General features: G+C 37.5%; 2 protein-coding genes across 6 annotated transcripts in view; one reads left to right on the top strand and one right to left on the bottom strand.

Moving 5' to 3' along the window:
• Positions 1–14,423, bottom strand: part of B3GNT2 (UDP-GlcNAc:betaGal beta-1,3-N-acetylglucosaminyltransferase 2) — a 398,515-nt gene that overhangs the window by 89,005 nt on the left and 295,087 nt on the right. The gene's annotated exons all lie outside the window — the stretch shown is intronic.
• Positions 3,131–10,315, top strand: TMEM17 (transmembrane protein 17). The gene is made up of 4 exons (XM_032652617.1): positions 3,131–3,627; positions 7,236–7,339; positions 7,498–7,611; positions 8,574–10,315. The coding sequence occupies exons 1-4, from the start codon at positions 3,528–3,530 to the stop codon at positions 8,850–8,852; spliced, it is 597 nt and encodes a 198-aa protein (XP_032508508.1). The 5' UTR covers positions 3,131–3,527; the 3' UTR covers positions 8,853–10,315.

Genomic DNA, 14,423 nt, shown 5'->3' with positions numbered 1-14,423 from the left:
CGTGTCCCCTGCATCGGCAGGCGGACTCTCAACCACTGCGCCACCAGGGAAGCCCTTACTCTCTATTTTTAATAAGATTTATTTCAAACTATGAAATGCATGGTTATTGTAGGAAATTTGAATAATAAAAGTAAAAATACCCATAATTCGATCAATTTTTCCTCTAGAATTTTGATGAAATAATTGCAGTCTGAACAAGATATGTTACATTTTTTTTCAATGCTAGGGAAAAAATCTTTAAAGGAACTCAAGCATGTAAAAAAAAAAAAAGAATTCATGGACACACTCATGGACCATTTTATGGTTAATTGCATCCACTGGGAAAGCAATAGAGGTATTGCCTCACAGATACAGTTGAATTCAGAAACTTAAATACTAGCATGATTTCACTCCATTGTAGGTATTTCTTCTTCACAAATATCATTTTAATAGATGTGTCAATGATAGCTATCACTTATAGAAAGCCTTATTTAATGATATAATCTTTACATCAACCATAACAGTAAATTAGCACTAGCCTCACTTTACAAAACAAAGGTTTGAAAACAACCGCATAGCTCTTAGGTGGTGAAGTGAGAATTTGAGGGGATTTGAACACTACTCTCTCTGCTTCCAAAGGCATCCTTTCCACTACAGCCCAACACCTCACCATGAATATCATAATCTGCTTAACTACGCCCTGTGGTTGGGCATTTCAAATGCTCCCCCCACCTTTTTTCTTTTTTTTTTTTTTTAACTAAAATCAATAATGTTAGAAGTAGTATCTTGGAGTATGAAACTTTGTTTTTATGATTATTTCCCCCAAATAGAGCTTAAAATCTGGATTAGTGTGTTAAAGGCAGGAATATTTTTAAGGCAATTTGTACACATTGTTAATTGCTTTCCTCAGTGAGATTGTTCAAATTATAATCCATTCAGCAGAGCATGAGGCTTCCTGCTCCACTGTGCTCTTTATAAAAATCTTGGTTAATTTAATAGATCAAAATTGACTCTTTGTTGCTAAGTTTAAAATTGTTTTGGTTGCTATAGTTAACTGTGTTTTAATACATCAATTCTCCATTCTACAGAGTGAAGGCTAAGTCTTTGAACTAGAAATGGGAAGATAGGGAAATGGTCTTTAGACTTTTTATTCCCTTTATTCATTCAATGGTTATCTAGTTCCTATTCTAGGTCAGGCATTGTGCTAGTGTTCAGGATATAAAGATGAAAGCCCATCCCTGACCTCAAAGAACTAGCAAGAGAAACAGACATAAATAGACTGTAGTACAGTGTGACTGGCACTGTGACCAAAGTAACACAGAAGAATATGCTTTGAGAAACACAGAGAAGGGCACTTAAACCAGCTTCAGGGAGGTCCTAGAAGCCATTTTGGAGGTGCTGAGGGCCGAGCTCCGCCTTGAAGAGAAGCAGAAGTTAGCCAGCTTTCTCCTGACATCCCCAACCAGAATTAGCTGCTTCCTCATCTATGTTCCTTTACTAAAATATAGTGTACTTATTTGTTTCCACGTCTCTCGCTTGGCTGTTCTTCTTGATGGGGAGGGACTATATCCCTATTAGCCCAAGACAATGCCCCAAAATGAGTAGGAATGCAATTAACATTTGTTGAATTATTTTGAAATTCTACCCATATAGCGATTTCCTCCCATACCTTCCTCTTGACATTTATATAAATATGTGTGGTTTTTCTTTATATTGTAAAAATAATACTGTTCACCACATACCCATCAGAATGGCTAAAAGGAAAGCATGGAAAATGACAAGCGCTGGTGACGGATTTGGAACAACAGAAATGCTCATACGTCACTGGAGGCAGTAGAAATTGGTACAGCCACTTTGGAAAAGTGGCAGTATCTATGAAAGCTGGGTTATACCTCATAAGCCAACAATTTCATTCCTAGGAACAAAGTCAACACAAATACATGCATATGTTCACCACAAAGCATATTTTCACCAAAAGCAGCACTACTGATAGTAGCTCCAAACTAGAAAATACACAGATGCTCATCAGCAGTAGAATGGATAAACTTTTTGTGGTACGGCCACACCGCAAGGAAAAAGAATCTACACTTAACAATATGAAGGAATTTCATAAGAATAATTTTGAGGGCAAAGAACTAGTGTTTTTTTTTAAGCACTTATTGAATGATTACTTTTATATAAAGAATAAAAATAGGCAAAACTATTCTATGCTATAGAAGTCAGGAAAGGTCGGTTAGAAGTGGAGGGTTAGTCACTGTAAGGGAATAGGCATGGAGAGCTTCTGGGGGTGCTGGTAAGTTTCTGTTTCTTGATCTGGGTTTTGGTTACACCTGTATATTTGGTTTGTTCCCTTTTCTGTATATGTATTATACCTAAATAGTTTTTTTTTAAATATGTCTTATTTGAGAGAAAGCTGGAAAATACATAATGTTTACAAATTTTTAAATCACCCACAATCTACTACCTAGAAATTACTATTAACATTTCGGATTATTTCCTTCTAGTCTTTTTTTGAAGCCGCAGTGCTTGTGCCATCTCCTCCCCTTTTCTGCTTCCCACATATTTACACACACATTTACTAAATTAGGTTCATTCCTATTTAGTTTTACTTCTGGTTTTTAATTTTACTTAAATTTAATCCATATTATCAAATATTCAGGGCTTCCCTGGTGGCGCAGTGGTTAAGAATCTGCCTGCCAATGCAGGGAACATGGGTTCTATCCCTGGTCCAGGAAGATCCCACATGCCTCGGAGCAACTAAGCCTGTGTGCCACAACTACTGAACCTGTGCTCTAAAGCCGAGAGCCACAACTACTGAAGCCCGCGTGCCTAGAGCCCGTGCTCTGCAACAAGAGAAGCCGCCGCAATAAGAAGCCCGCGTGCAGCAACAAAGACCCAACGCAGCCAAAAAAAAAAATTCGTTGCAAGCATGTTTTTAAACTGCTGCAATGTATTCCATCAAATATATATATGTAATATATGGTGTATATATATAAAATATTCCTAATATAATCATAAATTCCTGGGAGAGAGTTGTGTGTATTGCATGTATATATATGAAATATTCCTAGTATATAATAACATATATTCCTAGAAGAGAGTATGTGTGTGTGTATACATACACACACACACACACACACACACACACACACACAAACACGTACAAGCTACTGGGTCATGAACGTTCTCTAAGCTCTGCCTTCATTCTGCATTTCCTTCCAGAAAGGTTGCATCTCACTGGCAAGGTTATTAGAGCTCCTTGTATCACAGTCCAACCCCAGGTCATTTATTATTATTTTTATTCGTTGTTAAAGTGGTGGAGCTTAAAACAGGACTAAGGAATCCGCGGTTTTGCACCTGGCTAGGCGCTCAGCAGGAATGGGTTCCCCCGCACTCCTCTCCCTTCCAGAGAGCCCCACGCCTCGGCCGCGCAGTGCGGCCGCGCGTGCGCCCGGGCCCCCAGCGCCCTCGCCTCCCGGTTGCCGTGGGAACCTCAGAGCACCACAGCGCCCGAAGACGCAGCAGTGAGCCAGTACCAAGGCCAGAGCATGGAGCTGCCAGATCCGGTCCGCCAGAGGCTGGGAAACTTCAGCCAGACCGTGTTCAGTGACTCCAGCCGGACCGGGCCGGAGTATAACGAGGGTCCCGGTGAGTGGCGAAGGCCCAGCGCAGGACGTGTGGCCCTCGGAAGACCTGGCGCGGGTTTTGGAGCGGCCAGATTTTGCCCAGACCTAAGATGGCGGTTTCGCCTTCAGGTGGTTCTCCGCAGTGCGGGAAGCTCCTTGGAGGAGGGGCCAGGCCGAGGGATGGGGCTGAGATGGGGACCAGATACCCCGGCCCCGTAACCCAGCGGGTTCCGGGTTGATAGTGCTGCGACCTGGCCGGCTAATGGCAAGCTGGGCGGCTGAGGTGGCGCCGGCCTTCCTCAAAAAAGAATATAAAAGCCGCCTTCGCAGCCCGAGTCCGGTCCCTTGCCCTCCGAGAACGCTGAGAAGGCCGACTTTGCTTTTCTTCTACGGCATTCGCCCTGGCTTTTCTGGCCAGGGTGGAGTGGAAACAGCCCAGGCAATCCCTTCTTTCCACTTACTATCCCCTACCCCAGTAAAATATCTTTTCCTTTTCTCCTTTCCTAGCAGAACAAGTACTTTCCACCACAAGTCCATTTTCTGGCAGAAGACATGGAAAGAAATTTTATTTTAAACGCTATCCAATACAGTGTGGCACCTGCCACTCTAGCAACGCCTTCAACAAAACTCGCACTCTCCCTGCCTTCTCCTTCCCATCCCCTATTTATACTTCTTGTCCTAAATCAAGTAACAAAATACCACGATGCTACATCCAACATGACAAGTGACAACGCAGTTTTCTGCAAAACAGTTTCCCTCTCTTAAATCATGATAGACAACATACTGTCAACCAAACCCACGCAGCTTTTATCACTGAACTGTGCTGGGAAATAGAAATCTTTTCCTCTTGCTTGGTTTCGGGATTTTTTAAAGGGGGCAAAGAAAAGTCATTTCCCATCGTTTCAATTTTTCACCCTGATTACTTGCCTGTCCTCTCAATTTAAGGCCTGGTCTTGATTTAGGATGTACAGAGAAAAACATAATGTGAAAAATTGGGTTATTATGTTTTTGATTCTAAAGCCAAGGCACTAAAATCTGATGATATAAAGTATCAGGGGTTTTCTGTAAAGGGCCAGATAGTTAATATTTTAGACCTTGCAGGCCGTAGGTCTCTGTGGCAGTCATAGGTAATGGTAATTGAATAGACATGGCAGTGTTCCAATAAAACTTTATTTGTGGACACTAAAGTTTGAATTTCATGATTTTCAGTGTCACAAAATATTATTATTCTTTGATATTTTTTCCTCAACCATTTAAAAATGTGAAAAAACATTTTTAGCTCACTTGCTGTACAAAAACAGGCAGCTGGCTGGTAGTTTGCCCACCCCTGACTTATATTACATAATGTTTTAATTTAAATTCCGTTTACAGAAGTCAACTTGTACTTTTGCAGAATTTAGTAAATTCATGTCTTGTGCTTTCAAGGTTAATTTACATATTAACTTGATTTTCAACTGCATGATGGTAAGTTTGATTTGCTGAAATATAGACATAACTCTTAAGATGCTCATGTACAAAATTCTTAACATAAAAACTTCTTCGCAAAATTTGACTACAGTGTTTGCTCTAAAGGTATTAAAATTTTCAGCTTAACTAATTTATCACTATTTTTCCACATTTTCTTCCTTGTGGATCTGAATTAGGTTTGATTATTTGTACCGTAATTGCAAGCGTGTATTATGACCACAGCTGACCAAGAGTTGTACTATTGTTATGAGAAAATTCTAGGCAAGTGAGTTACCTTCAGATTTAACAGACTGTAAGAATGCATTCCTTTATTAGTGGTAATTTAATAAATGGGTGCAAGCAAAAGTAGACATAATAATCAGGGATATTCTTGGAGCTAAAGGAAAAACCTGGCTGTGAGAGACCATGACTATCTTATATTTTAAAACTGTTAAATGATAGATATAAAATACTCAGATGCGGAGAAAAAGACATAAAAATCTGTTTTTAAGAAATTTATTTTAGGGGCTTCCCTGGTGGCGCAGTGATTAAGAATCTGCCTGCCAATGCAGGGGACACAGGTTCCAGCCCTGGTCCAGGAAGATCCCACATGCCACGGAGCAGCTAAGCCTGTGTGCCACAACTACTGAGCCTGCGCTCTAGAGCCCACGAGCCACAACTACTGAGCCTGTGTGCCACAGCTACTGAAGCCCACGCGCCTAGAGCGAGAGCTCTGCAACAAGAGAAGCCACCACAATCAGAAGTCTACACACCGCAACCGAGAGTAGCCCCCGCTAGCCACAACTAGAGAAAGCCCGCGCACAGCAACGAAGACCCAACACAGCCAAAACTACATAAATAAATTAATTTAAAAAATATTTATTTTAGAGCCTTTGTAAATTCTTTCATTTAGAGCAGTGGATTTCAAAATATATATCTGCTCTTAAATTGCTGGAATTTAGTCAAATTTAGGATGCATTTGTAGGGCCCAATTTAAAAAATCAAATTCTTAATTTAGGACCCTTCTCCCTCATATGAAAGCAAAAGGTACTATGTAATCAGCCTTAGATAAATGAAACTCATGTATCATGAATGGCTACACTGGTAATGCCCTTATAATAGTATGTTTTCATTCATTCATTAATGAATTCATTAATTCATTCTTTCTGCTTATGCATATTTGGTATTTTCCATGTGTAAAGCAAGATGCTAGGTTCTATGAGGGCCTCAAATTTGGGTAGAATGTGGTCTGTGCTTACAATGAGCCTGTGTATAAGTAAAAGAGAAGGAAAAAGGACTCATATTTATTGAGTGCCTGCTAAGTGCCAGGCATAGTGCTACGGTGAAGTAATTTATATTATCTTTAATCTTCACAAGCAACCTGTGAGGTAATTTTAATGTTACTGTTTTACAGGTGAATAAATTAAGGCTCAAAGAGGTTAAATAATTTATTCCAAGTCTGGCCTCTAGAGTTCTGAGGGAGTTTGGGGAGCTCCGGGTTTACTTGGACTCCAGAGCTCATTGTCTCTTCAGTAACCAGATTGTGTCTCAAGTGAGGGGAGTGTGGCTCTTTGCTAGCACTTCTTACACACAGACTAGAGTGATAAGTACCTAGAGGGGAAAGAGATTTCTGCTGGAGTCGGGGAATGGGATCAAGAAAGGATTTATGGAAAAAGTGGCATTGAATTGGATATGAATGAACAGGTAGGATTAGGATATGCTGAAAAGGGGTGTCTGTTCAATTATAATTTGGGGAGATTAGATTTTGCATGAGATTAGTTTATATGTGAGAGATTAGTTGTTATGTATTTTATGTGTTCATTTCATAGCCTCTTTACACAGAACTCTACAAAGGAGGTAATGATTATTATTATCTGTTCAATAGGATTCATATTGATATTCCACATTTAATTTATACCAGTAGTATGCAAAAAAGTCAGCAGACTGTAATGGGAAAATGATAAAGTAATTGAAAAATATGAAACGTACCCCCAAGTAGCCAACATAGGAACTAAATAGTATTATGATGACTATTTCCTTTCACTGTCAATGATTATAAATAGGCTTAAAATTTGGAGTTTCGTTAAGCTGCTGCTATGGTTATTAATTCTAAGGAACTAAAGGACGTATAAGGCAGAGACCAGGGTTAAGAGTGTGTTCCTTTTCTCTCTCTTTCTTCCGTAGATAATGAAATGGTTTCCAGTTTGGCATTGCAGATGTCACTTTATTTTAACACTTATTTTTTCCCACTTTGGTGGGTGAGCAGCATTATGATGCTTCAGATGAAGGTAAATCTACACTCTCCTACTTCTGCTGAGGTCTCTTCTGCCGTCCCTAGCACTGTTACATTGTCAATAAAATTAAAGTTCTTCTTATTTTTTTTTAATCTCAGGTCAGTCTTACTATATGTGAGATTTTATGAACATGTTTATTTTTGTTTTTTTAGTATTCAGTCTTGCCTGATTACTACAAATTCATTGTGGTCACCATTATCATCCTAATAACCTTAATTGAAGCTATCAGGTTGTATCTGGGCTACATGGGGAACCTGCAGGAGAAGGTAGGCTCTTCTTTCCTTTCTCTCAGTGCTACACATAAATGCAGTAAGATTTTCCTAACAAGGAAAAGGCAGTGAGATGTGATGGAAGGAGCAAAGGCCTGTAGTTAAGGCCTAGCTCCAACTTCACCACATCTGTCACTGTGGTCTGTTTGCTTAATCTCTTGAGCCTTGGTTTCTTCACATATAAAATTGGGGAAATATTTACTTCACAGGTTTGTTAGGATTAAGTAATTTATATAAAGTACCTGAACATAGTAAACACTTAAAAAGTGATAGTTTTCCCTCTTCTCACCAGTCTTGAAAATATTTGGTCAATTAAACGTGATTATTTAGATCCTGAATAAGAGAATGGGGGGAAATGATAAACTCATTTCCTCTGCAAGGCTCATGTTTTCTGAATCATCATGCTGCCTAAGCATTTACAGTTACCAGAATTTAGGGATAATCCCTAAAGATTTCTGTGTTCTTTCAGGCCCTTCATAAGGGCCTGTCCCAGCCTGTCCCACTGTATACTGTCCCAAGTATTTCTTGCTTTTTCCTAATCCAAGCATCCATTCCAGGTGATGTGTTGTTTCTCAGTCATACTCAGTCCACATTTTAGCTTACTTAAGTTCTTGCCTCTTCCTCCTTCTACCCAACTTTAAAAGCCTACCTCCTTGAATTCTGTCTTTTACCTACCCTACTTACCCTCTTGTCCTATTTCTTGTAGCATTTAGTCTATAATGCTAAGTGGTGCATTTCATTATTCACTGTAGTATTCTAGGACTGTCCCATAAGTAAGTTTTCTCTTCCAGTCTAGACTGTAAGTTTTCTGAGGACAAGGACCATGTTGTACTCCTTTTGATTTACAGAGCTCAAAATGTACGTTCACAGTAGTGCCATCAAGTAGTATCACTTGCTTATTGATACAAACAGAAGACTGTACTTCACTGATCTGATACTCATCATGTGTGTCATTGCAGGTTCCTGAGCTGGCTGGCTTTTGGCTTTTGAGCCTTCTATTGCAGTTGCCTTTAATTCTATTCTTGCTCTTCAATGAAGGCCTAACGAATCTGCCCTTGGAAAAAGCAGTACATATCATCTTCACTATATTCCTTACTTTCCAAGTTGTTTCAGCATTTCTTACCCTAAGGAAAATGGTAAATCAGTTGGCAACTCGTTTCCACCTCCAAGACTTTGACCGGCTCTCTGTGAGCAGAGGAGACATGAGAAGAGTGAGATCCTGTATAGAAGAGATTTGACCCAGTGCTGTTGAGTGAAAATCTGAAAGATCATTCTAGAAAACTGCAGGAATTAGGAAAACACCAGAGGGCTAGCACGAGAAAAAGGATAAAGCAAGTGTTTTGAACTGTATGCTCTCTGGCTCTGAAATTCCAAGGTTGGGGGCAATGATAAGACTATTTGCACATCACATGAAAGCAGTAAATCAACCCTAAAGCCTACGTGTTGTCTACCTGATGTCAAATATCTGAAATTTTTTGTTGTTGTTGACTTTTTCAGGTGTGTAAAAACCTGTATTGGTGGCATTACATCTTTACTGTAATATTTCTAATTAGTACCTATAACTAGAAATATGTATATTTCTTTTAATCTTGTTGGCTATCTATGTGTTGGCAGTATGTCTGAAACACGTGGAAATGCTTGTCAGTATTCCGATGTATTAGACTACATTTGTAAACTAAGACACCAAATTTTCATGTCTGCTAGGGTCTTAGCTGTTATATTGAGGTTAAGAAGAAAACAGGTGGATTATCATACTATTTAAAAAATGTTTTTATTCTAAAATTGTTACTTTCATAAAACCGTGTTCAGGGACTTCCCTGGCAGTTTGGTGGTTAAGACTTCGCCTTCCAGTGCAGGGGATGCAGGTTTGATCCCTGGTGGGGGAGCTAAGATCCCACATGCCTCACGGCCAAAAAACCAAAACATGAAACAGAAGCAATATTGTAACGAATTCAATAAAGACTTTAAAAATGGTCCACATCAAAAAAATCTTTCAAAAAAATAAATAAGTAGATAAATAAAACCGTGTTTGGTATTTATGGCGGTGGTGTGTAAAATGTCTTTACAATAAGGTATAAAATATTTATGTTAAAGTATCTGTAGGAATCATTCCTGTCTTGTACAGTTCTTTTGGGCTGTGGGTTTGTTATTTTTATTACAGAGTTTGCTTGGGTGTATCTGAACATTATTTTTAAGTGACTATTGGATTGTCTTAAGGGATATAATGTTTTCTGTCCTATAGGGAAATGTGCCTTTATAAGTAATGTATTTTACTAAGATAGTTGTAGCTACCTTAAAAATCATTCTTTCTAATCTTCCTGTTCTGTAATTCATGCTTATTTTAGGACTTCCATGCTGTGCCTTATACATTCTTATATTGCTTAATTTTTGAAAATTTTTTTATTTCCCACTCTTAATCACACCTGACCAGTCTATTTATGCTCTTTCTATTATTATATATAAAGTTCAGTCAAATTTTTCTACCCCCATGCACTGGCTGATTAGCCTTTCCCCTATACCAAAGCTGTCACTAGGTATATTCCAATAATTTGAAATTCAAAATAGAATTCTGTTTGGATAGTTTACTAAAACATATTTGTTGCGTTTGTTTCCAGATAGGAATAGATAGGTGAGTTTATAAGAAAATATAAAATAAGAACACTAAATCTACATAGCAGATAAATTAAGGGGATGATGAAGAAAGAATTTTCTATTTAATAGTTGTTTCCAGAGTTTTATTTTAAATATCAGAGCCTCTGAAACATTTAAACTTTAAGGTTAAAAGAGTAATCACTAAAATGTTGAGTGATAATCAAAAAATTTAACAACTATAAAAATTGGGGGGAAATGTATTCAATTTATTAAAATTTTTTAAAAATTTTGCTCTAATAGCCATATTGCTTAAAATACAGATATAATAAGGACGGGAAAAAAGAAACTAAGAAAATCCATTGAGAACATGACCAAGTTATTTGTTTTTTGTCTAAACAATAAAACCATGATTTTGTGTTAGGCTGAACCAATATTTTCTTCTGGAGTATAGCTGGTTCCCTATGTAAGCATACGAAAATCAAGATAGATATTTCCATGTCAGCACATTTGGAGTTTAGGCAGTCCTTATTTTTATTTTATTTGAATAAGTTTGCCCATCCTTAATTCCAGTTACCTCTTCCTCTTCAGGGTTCACAGCACTGTTCTGAAGTTTTCTAGTTAGGACATTGAGCTTCACAAACACTTTGTCTTTCACATATTTTTTTTTCCAGGGTTTTTTCCTAATTATAGACAAGGTGGATGTGAATTTCTGTAAATCGGAATGATTTTTAAAAATTGGATTTTAATCAACATATGTTTGAATGCCTAGTATGTACAAGGAAGAGTGGAGAGTTCATAGACACATAAATGTGCTCCCTGTTCTCAGGGGTACAACGTTGGAAGTAAAGTCTAACTTCATCAGGGAGGTGCAGTGAATGAGTTTCTACCTAATAAGTACCTGACAGCTAACAGTCCTTGGCTTCCAGTGCATCTCCTCTCTTTTTTCCTAGCATTTGGTGTCCAGGATTAGCATACTAGCCCTTCATCAACACCATTTAGCAATCACTGTTCCTCTCATTGTCAGAGCACAGGGAAGGGACATGGGGCGGGAGGGGCAGGGAGTGCTGTTAAACACACTTGCTCATACACACTCGCTTGCGCTTGCCCGTCCGTGCACACAATAACAAGACGTTTACTGTCTGGTGGGAAAAGCAGATGGGCAAATCAGGGATAGCACTGTAGGATTACAGAGAATACATAAAAGATGAGGAATCTGGGAAGGCTTCCCAAAGAAAGTAACACTTTGGGATTTGAAGACTGAGCTGGTATTAAGTGTTAGTTTCAGTATTAAAAGACAGAAGCAATAGTGACTCTGAGTACTGTTTCAGGTATTACATGTAGTTTGATAAAACTGGTGGGAAGGGTGCATGAGAAGAAAGGACACAGAATCAGATAAAGAAGCTTGGGAGGAGCTAGTAAGCTAAAGACTCTAATATTCTGAATCCCTGAATAGTTTAAACAGTGAAATATCACATACATTTAGGTTTCAGAAAGATTTCTCTGAAAACAGTGTGGGAAATGTACTATAAGGGTTGGGCTAGAGGTAGAACTTGATGAAGCAACTTTGGAGAGAACAAACTGGCCTGGATAAAGTCAGTGGCAGTAAAATAAACTTGAGTAGAACCTATTAAGATTTTTTTTTAATAATTTTATTTTATATTTTAAAATAGGTATTAAAATTTTTTTTCTAATGTATCTTTTTGGGGATTACACACAATAGTAAACAAAATGACGTACTCACTATCTTATCCACCCCCATCCCCTGGCCATTGTTAGATTATTATTAGACTTAAATAGAGCTCTATCTGAAATAGTCTTTTATAAATTTTATTTGACGTGGCATATCTGAATAGTTCTTAATTTGCATCTGTGAAGACTATAGTTTTCAAAAGCTTAAATTTTAAAAGAATTTGAATCAAGATTTTGAGAGTAAAGGAAAGAAAAATCATCTATAATTCCATACCCTAAAATAACAAGTATTAGCAAATGTCCTCTTTCCTTGCAGTTTTCCTGTTGTAAATGCTTTTTAAAACATAGCTGTGACCACCAGCACTTATGACTTTGCACCCTGCTTTTCTGAAAACATTATAAATTTTTACCTATCTTTCTACATAGTCAACATGACCATTATCTTAAATGATTGCACAATATTCCATCAAGTAGATAGACAGTAATTTATTAAACTTCTCTCCTATTGTTGGATATTTGGGTTGTTTTCTTCTTTTGCATGTATACTGTTGGACCTCAGAGCAGGCTGCCCCAAGATATGCTACAATGACATATTGATTAGTTTGAATTTAAGCCAGTGGAGAAAAAATGATATAGAAAAACACTCTAACCCCCTCTTTCCCCATGAAAGCAGGAAATAACCTCCCATGTGAAAGTATCCTCCTTATACCAGGAGGATAGAAAGCATCCTTATCACCAGAGTTAGGAAATTCAAGGCTAAGAAAATTCTGTAGACAAACTTTGTTACCTCTTCATTAGTCTGCTACCACAAGCACAAGCTCCTTTGTTAAATCTTCACAAATAATTGTTTCCTTGTCTAAAAATAATAAATAAACAGCCTGCTTTGTTCACCTCGAGGATTCCATTTTTATGAGACCTCTGTGCATATGAATTAAACTGGGGTTTTTTTCTTCCTATTAATCTGTTTGCATCAATTTAATTATTAGACCGAGCAAAAGAACTCCCCAACAATACATAACATTGTAATGAACATCTCATGTATACAGCTTTTTTCCATATCTTAGATGATTCTTTTTAATTAGTAAGCTAGAGTCTCAGAAGTGAAACTGCTGGATCATAGGTTATGAACATTTTTGAGGACTGTTGATGCATATTGCCAAATTATAATATCCACTTTCTGTAATTCTAAAGATATTGCAATGAAAATTTTGACAAGGAAAGACTTAGAGACCTTAGTCACCCACTCATCTTTGTGTTTCTGAGTAGCTACCACAGTAACAGAGTCTCCAAAGGAGGAAAAAATCTAAAAGCTGTGAAAGGAGAAGTGCAAAGAATTTAAAAACATAATTTTTTTTTTTTTGAATTAAGGGAAAACTGATAAGGGACAGGAAGAGGCTTAGGCAAGCTGGTCGCAGTCAGCACAGACAGATGTGACACAATAAAAACTGGGTCATTGAGTTGGGACAGCCCTAGGACATAAAAAGACTGAAATGAAGTAAAGCTCTGGATTACTTTGTTCTTGAATATTGAATTTTTTCAGAAGCATGGAGCATGAAATATTACAGTGATAAGCCAAGATTGGAAACATAGCCAAGAAAAAGAGGTCTTTAAGGGATTGTTTAAAATGTTCTGAAGGAATAATTTGGTTTGGTCTTAAACGGCTCAAAAAGTAAATTGACATAAAGCTTTTGCATAGCAAAATAGGCATAGAGGCAGAAAACAATGAGGCAAGTGGAATGGTTTATCCTGTAAATTCGCTCCAATGTAAAACGTTAGATTTTTGGTCCTAGAAAAGGTTTGTCAGCAAACTTTAATGCTGTACATCTTTCTGAAAATGAGGGTAAGAATCGGTGTGTAATCATTTCAACCAAACTCAAGAAAGAATAAAACTCTTAAAAAGGCACAGAACAGAAGATAAATAAAACATATATTCTATGAAAAATTAAGACACTTGGAAATTTAGCTGATCAACATGCTCAATCTAAACAAGTTTCACAGCCACACCCTTGTCTGGAAAGGGCTTTCTAAGCCAGTGAGGTCTGTACAATCACAGTGTATATATCACAGCTACTTATTCGTCCTTCATTGTTCCACAGGCCTAAGTGTTTAGCACTTGGCTACATTAAAAATGTAGACTTTTAAAAACAATAATCAACCAAGAATGGCCTTCTCTTTTAATTTTTCAGAACTCTAATAGCACTATATTTGGCTGATAGGAAAGTGGTATTATCGATTCATCTCTAAAGGGTTTTAGTTCCTGATCTTGAGTTATTTATATTCTAATCGAAAACACATTGGAGACACTGCTCAATATTATAGCTCAAAAGAGAAAAATGTTTGCTATTCAAATTCAAAATGCAAATTCAAAAAATGTTTGCTATGTACATTTAATAAATATTTTATAAATGCTTGATTCATTAGTACCTAGAAGAACTAAAATGATCACTAAAGAGAGTGGAAGTTTAGGACTTTGCTTCAATAGCTTTCCTAAAAAGAATAAAAGCTGTTAAGAGTTAAATTTTTTGCTA

The sequence above is a fragment of the Phocoena sinus genome, chromosome 13 (assembly GCF_008692025.1).
Source record: "Phocoena sinus isolate mPhoSin1 chromosome 13, mPhoSin1.pri, whole genome shotgun sequence".
Classification (NCBI taxonomy): Eukaryota; Metazoa; Chordata; class Mammalia; order Artiodactyla; family Phocoenidae; genus Phocoena; species Phocoena sinus.
Note: the sequence above shows the minus strand (reverse complement) of the source record. Positions and strands in the feature narration are given on the sequence as shown.